The sequence below is a fragment of the Priapulus caudatus genome, unplaced genomic scaffold (genome assembly GCF_000485595.1).
Source record: "Priapulus caudatus unplaced genomic scaffold, Priapulus_caudatus-5.0.1 Scaffold411, whole genome shotgun sequence".
NCBI classification, from domain to species: Eukaryota; Metazoa; Priapulida; class Priapulimorpha; order Priapulimorphida; family Priapulidae; genus Priapulus; species Priapulus caudatus.
The window spans coordinates 30418-37254 of record NW_014577472.1 but is presented as its reverse complement, the minus strand read 5'-3'; the positions used below and the strand labels follow the sequence as shown (position 1 = coordinate 37254).

At 47.4% G+C, this 6837-nt stretch overlaps 2 protein-coding genes across 2 annotated transcripts in view; one reads left to right on the top strand and one right to left on the bottom strand.

Annotated features, from left to right (window-relative positions):
- LOC106810111 overlaps positions 1-4922 on the bottom strand; it is a 19338-nt gene extending 14416 nt beyond the window's left edge. Inside the window, exons 1-8 of the mRNA XM_014813386.1 lie at positions 4700-4922; positions 4257-4395; positions 3683-3877; positions 3196-3273; positions 2469-2618; positions 1752-1917; positions 842-1318; positions 252-399 (exon numbers count right to left, since the gene is read on the bottom strand). Of these exons, the coding sequence (XP_014668872.1) occupies positions 252-399; positions 842-1318; positions 1752-1917; positions 2469-2618; positions 3196-3273; positions 3683-3877; positions 4257-4395; positions 4700-4837 (1491 nt within the window). The 5' untranslated portion in view covers positions 4838-4922. The remainder of the gene's footprint in view (positions 1-251; positions 400-841; positions 1319-1751; positions 1918-2468; positions 2619-3195; positions 3274-3682; positions 3878-4256; positions 4396-4699) is intronic.
- The window catches only part of LOC106810110 (ankyrin repeat and SAM domain-containing protein 3-like), a 25785-nt gene that overhangs the window by 9309 nt on the left and 9639 nt on the right, over positions 1-6837 (top strand).

Genomic DNA, 6837 nt, shown 5'->3' with positions numbered 1-6837 from the left:
CAGACGGACGGACGTATGACGGACAACACCCCATGGCAATAGCTCATCTTGACGATGTCAAGGCGAGCTAAAAATTAATCAGTGTTGCAATCTTAAAAATATTGTAATATTTAATCCCATACATCTCATGCACTATGCGAAAGTTCGCGCCGTGCCACACTCACGACGACAGCTTCACTGTTTACGGCATTATGTGAGCGCGCGACCCACGGCCTCCCACGCGTGGGACCCATGACGCGTAGCGGACATACCTCGTCGTAGATAAGCCCTGTCACATCGGCCATCGCCTGTCGCTCTCCGGCAGACATCGTCGGCGCCATTGCCTCCAGCTGCTTGCGCACGCGTTGCCGTGACTCCCGCATCCGTACCTGCCGCTCACGCTGCTTCTTGGCGCTCTCACTGTAAGTGCGACACGGCGATGGGTCAGTGTTTCGTCGCCACGACGATTCTTACCGTTCGTCAATAAAATCGAGCGTACAACGTCCCGGTGAAGACGATGCATTAGGTATTGCAAAGCATTGCAACAATTCGTGCAATTGAATTATTCGCCTGAGCGAGATAACCACGCCCTCTTAGATATTGTTGCTAGCTCGGTCAGGCTCACCCAATTTTGTAGGTAGCTTTACATGCGTATGCCATGTTTCAAATTGCGGCACTTTGTTACTAAGTATTGCCTTGAAACATCCTATCACAGTCCTGACTGACTAGTGCTGTAAATCACTTCAGGTGGATAGGGCAATTTATGAAATAGCACAACAAATCACGCAATCCGGCGCAACAAAGGACTGAGCAACACATCGCGTGCACGCATGTACGAACCAGGTGTCTTCGGACAACTTACTCGGACTTCTTCGCCTTGCTTCCCTGCGGCGGCGCGCGCGATGGCACCTTCTCCTCCTGCGCCTCCGCTCCCCTCCTCGCGAGCGTCTCCCCCGGCGTCGCTGCGGTCGCCATGACGGCGCGCATGGACGCGCTCGCCCGCGACCCCTCCCCTGTACTCGTACCGACGCCCCGCTCCGCCGTCTCCCTCTCCTCGTGCGCGACAGGTGGCGCCACCGTCATCACCGTGGAGACGCCGCATGTGCTCTTTGCGACCTGACCGTTGCCGCGGCGACGCGCAGAGGCCGTGGGCCCCCTACCCTCCGCCGTCGGCGTCGTCTGCAACTTCTCGGCGGCGGGTGTCTGCTTCAGCTGCAGGCTGCACGACGTGCCCTTCGTCTGAGTCTGCTTGACCTTGAGACGCTGCTTCTCCCACGAGACGGTCTCGTCTTCGCTGTCTCTCCCGCTCTCCGAGTCCGAGTCTGAGCTCTCTGTGCCGCTGAACGCAGCCGAGAAAACGGTTGTCATTAGCAATGCTAAACTTTGCTTTGATTAGTTAGTGCGTCACCCGATTCTTCAAATAATATTAGGTAATTTAATTAATCAGGTAATATCAATGCTTGTGCGCAATTGTAGCTATTATATAAGTGTATGGGCATTCGTTTTAAGTTGTGATAGGAAGCTAGGTAAAATGAACTAGGTTATAAGTTGAGGAATGGCAACAATCAGTAATGACAACTTTTAATCTACCTAGGTAACATTAACAATTGCACACCATTCTCGCTATCGGCATAATTAGTTTTTGACGTGATCGAAAGCTAGGTGACAACAACAGATGGAAATATTAATTTAATCTTTTTTACATATAAGCAGTTAGTATATAGTAAATAGTAACAATAATCGCGGCGCATGCTGCGCGTGGTGTTGCTTACCCGTCCGACCCTAGTCTGAGTATGCGTCGTATGGAGTACATGTTGTCGGCTCGTCGCTGGCTCTGCTCATCGTGCGGGGCACGATTACGCAGGTCCAGGAACACGGTGTCTGGCTCCCTGGTGCTGGTGCCCACGGCCACCACCCCCCTGCCATCCGTCATCGAATCTTAAACAACACGGCAGAGAACTCGCGTCAGTGTCGTCACACACGACCCGAGTGCCGAGGATGGGGATGAGGATGCGGATGGGGATAAGGATGCGGTTGAGGATAAGGATGAGGATGGGGATACAGATGTAAACGATGATAATGAGGATAATGATAAGGACATTGATGGTGACAAGGATGAAGATGAAGATGATGATGAGGATGACTATGATGATGACTATGATGATGACTATGATGATGACGAGGAAGAGGAGGATTATGACAATAAGAATGAGAATGAATATCGAGGTCAGGATGGGGACGAGGTTAACGATAATGAGAATGTTGACAGCCCTCAATGAGAGTGAGTAGAACAGAGATTCTCAAGTTTAAACAACATATAAAACACAATCTTAGAAGTTTGTGCGCCGCACCACAAACGTACATCGGACACAATTGGATTAGACCACCACAGGTGTTCGAACAAACAGAGGTTTCGACAGGACGAGGTCTTAACACTGCAGCTGGGTGGCAGTGAGCGGCGGATGCTGGCATCGGTACGGGAGACTCACCTGCGTCGACGCGGCCCCGCGGGGAGCTGTGTGAGGAGCTCGGTGGGAGGCTGGTGGCATCGGACGTCCACGCTGAGCTGCCGTATCTGTCCGCTAGCACTGCCAGCTGCTGCAGCAGTGTGACGTCGTTCCCATCACAACCAGAGCCCTCTGCGAGTACATCCAAAAGTCAGTGATCCGTCCGAAAATGTGCGCGTGCATGCATTTTTTGTTAGTGTGAGTGCGAGTGCGTACGTGTCGTGGTGGTGGTAGGGGGAGGGCAGTGTGTGTGTGTGCGTGTGTGTGCGCGTGTGGTCCATGCGTGTGCGTACGTGTGGTGATGGGGGGCAGTGTGTGTGTGTGGTTCATATGGGGGTTCATGTGTGCATAGAATTTATATGTTATACAAGCATATACCTTCCAGAGTTCAGTAATGACACAAAATAGAGGCCTCTCTGAAACTCGTATACACTGGAGTGAACAGTGGATCATAATTTCAAAAATAAAATGTTAAACAGTGAATAACATTATCATTATAACCTCATCGTGTTTATACTCAAAATTACTGACAGACGTCTGTACCATTAAAAGCCTTAGGCCTACGATGTTGGATTTCGACCATCTGCATTTTTCACACCATTTTACTGCAACTACAAGCCTGCGGATTATCTGGTTTGACATGAAGCCCTAATGCAGGTACGCACAGCCACGAGTTACGCAGGTGTGCTGCTGATTACAATCTGCTCACCTGGATCTCCCCCAGCAGCACAGAGCTCATCCGACTGCAGCAGTTCCGACAGACTCCGATCGTTATCCTCGTCGAAATCTTAACGAGAAACCACCAATCAATGAATCATATGGCACAGCGGCGCGTGAGAATCAAGCGTTATGATAGATTGCGACATACTATGGGGTCTTACCTGGATAAAAAATCTAGCACTTGATAACTTTTCTTCTTTCTTTCAACATTTTTCTTGAATGATACTATCAATATCTCATATTTACACATCCGTGCAACCCACCTATATTACCATCACAAACATATACATACTCTATACATATGTATACAAGTTCACGACATTATGCTTAATATTACGCAGTAATTATAAACGAAATAGTTTGTCCATTACACGAATTTTCGTTAAGCAAGGCTTCATTAAGCAAGGCCTCATTGTAGCAAGGCATTACAGTGCGTCGTAGCTACACTACCCCGCACGCAGCGTTACGGCCCTCACCTAGACTGACGCTCGCCGCATCCAGCACTGGAGGCTGCTGAGGGATAAACTTTGCGAGCATGTCGCTCAGTTCCTGTGCGCAGTGAGCACCAGGAGCAGGAGGTGGAGGAAGAGGGGATCTCTCCCTGTCCTCGGGTAGTTCCTCTTCTCCGGAGCCAAACTCTGGGGTCGCGAGAGGATCCTGCTGGGCGCAGTCTACACGTCCGGAGTTCAAAGTTCAAACCCATTTATTCATGCTTTATACAGGAGTACTAAATATAGTAGATGGTTTGTGATGGTTGGAAGAATAGGTAGGCGATGGAGAACAAATTTACTCTAGCCGCTACTTCAGCCACACATCTGCACATGGATCAGTGAATTAACACACTAACACAAAAACACAGCTATGGGTCTCATAGTTAGCGGTAGCTCCAAGAAGAATCTTTTGTGTATTGACATTAGCCATGCAGCCTGGTCAGGCTGAGTTAGCGGATCATAAAGAGTTTGAATACGCATGAAAGATGTACAATACAAATAAGATTGCTTTATGAAATTCTCTAGTATCAATATGACATATACCAACAAAGGTAAATACCTCGTTTATTCAGCCCTGCCTGGTCAACAGCACTATCATCGAGGGATAGGTGGCCGTGTTGTCCTGCACTCCTGTAATTACACGGCTGAAATCCAACTTCGTCGTCTTCCTCGGCCTCATCGTCCCCTTCTTCATTCATCTATGGATTTGGAGACAACATGCTAGGGATGTATAGTCATACTGGACATTCTCACTACTCACCCACTCACCAGGTAAAACTCGAAGCATTTCTGCTATTTTTGCCGCTGTTATGCTTTATGCTCTATCTTTAATTGGTAGCAACTTGTGTAGTTATGTTACTAATCATAACGCCGTGGTTTAAATACGTGTATAATTTATATGTGTATGTGAAAAGTTCAAGCCTAGTTTAGCACCCCAGATTAATGTAGCACATATGCGACAACATATTGCGGGGTCCCAAAGTATCCTTGATCCCATCATACCTCATCCTCATAATCCAGAGATGGCAGTTGCTCGTGAACTTCAGAAAATATTGACTTCATCTCAGACTGGAAGTCAGGCAAGCTGATATCGCTTGCAGCTGAACTACCAGCCTCATCATCTGCAGAGCTAGATGACATTGCAAAATGTCTCGTGTGTAGAAACAAACTTCTTGGTTCTACAGACTACATCGTGTAAGCATAGCTTTTACTTTAGCAAGTTGGCATGCATCTGAAAAACAGAAGTGAAGAATGTATATAATAAACAACAAGAATTAGAGTTACTTGTGCCCGTAGGGTCTATGTCTCCCTGACCTCTGTTTGACCTGGCTCGTTCAGATCTTTCTGACTAACCCTAACCCTAACCATATCAGATAGTTACCGAGAGTTAGGGTTAGTCAGAAAGATCTGAACGAGCCAGGTCAAACAGAGGTCAGGGAGACATAGACCCTATTATGGTTACTTGTAGTGATACTTTTACCGTACCTCTATTGAATGAGTAGAGGAGTAAATGCCGCAATAACTTACACTTACTTACGCCGAGAAGGTCTATGTCCCCCCAGGGTACTGCCGGAACGTACCCTGGTACTATCTAATAAGGCTGAGAGGGTCTATGTCCCCCGGGGTACTGCCGGAACGTACCCTGGTACTATCTAATATGCCGGACCGTACCTCGCCTACTCCACTAACGAGTCTACTGGGTATTGTAGTCTGAGCGCGCAGACCCCTAGTATGGATAAACCCGCACCTCTCAGATTAGCAAAGCGGAGTTAATAACGTCTGCATTTGCGGACTAGCGGTAGTGTGAAGACCAACACCAAAAGACAATGTTGACATTGCCAGCGCTTACTGGGGAAACAAGAATCTAACCAGAGATGGATGCCATCATCAACACTAGGACTAGAACAGGCCCGCTCTCAGATCCTGTCTGAGTCCCTCCCAGCAGTAATCTAGCCACAGACACTGCCGTTGTTAACCAAAAAATACATTGTGTACAGTGTGTGTAGGCCCATGGCATATACTCGTAGTAGCTATTACTACATTCATTGTGACCATGACTCGTGCAACAGGATGATTAATGAACAACAAGTGAACAACACACAGCAACATTAAAATTTATATGAGTAAAACAGGTATTGTTGTTACAATATATATTTTTTCTGTGCTATCACTTCGCTTCAACACTTAGTACCTTACAAATACTTCTAACAAAAGTACGGCTTCAGCTGCTGCCATCACATTTCTCGTCATATCTTCGTGAGAATCCTCGAGGATGCATTTAGAAACAACAACGAAGAGTAGTCTTGTATATATCAATAATTCAGTGGATCTCACCAACTAAAACGCGATAAACGTAAATCAAGATATAAATATTGTAGTAAATGTAAATAGGCGGTTATGAAGTGGTCAGCGTATCATGTTAAATTCGTTGTATGTTTAGAAGTACCACCGTGACCATACGTGTAAGCTGAGTGAAGTCACTAATCCTATTGGTAGCCTACTGGTAGGGCCTATGTCTATGACTATGAGTATGAGTGATGAGTATGAGGCTATGACTTGAACCGACCAGCTAGGCTCTCGCGACTGTTAGTATTACAACGTCGTAGGAAACGTAGTGTCCCTCTCGCCACGTAGTGTTAGCGAGAAGGGAACTTGTGGCTAGGTATAACTAGTAGTAGTAGTACTAGTAGTAACTAGTATGAGTCTATGTCAGTATGTATCAATGCTACTGTGTCTGTGACACTGACAGGCTGTGTTAGACTAGTGTGGTAACTAGTGATGTGTTCTAACTAAGTCATTATGACAGTAAGTAAGGCTCATAGGGTCTATGTCCCCCAGGTAGCTGCCGGAACGTACCCTGGGTACGCGGCGGGTATACCGGAACGTACCCTGGTAACTATCTGATATGGTTAGGTTAGGGAGTAGATGTAGGCGACTGCCCTAGACTCGTTAGTGAGTAGGTGAGGTACGGCATATAAGAGCTCATAGGGTCTATGTCCCCCAGGTACTGCCGGAACATACGCTGGGTACGCGGTCGGTATACCGGAATGTACCCTGGTCACTATTTGATATGGTTAGGCGTTAGAAGTAGCGTTAGAGTAGGGAGTAGGCCCCCCCCCCCCCCGTTAGTGGCGACTCCC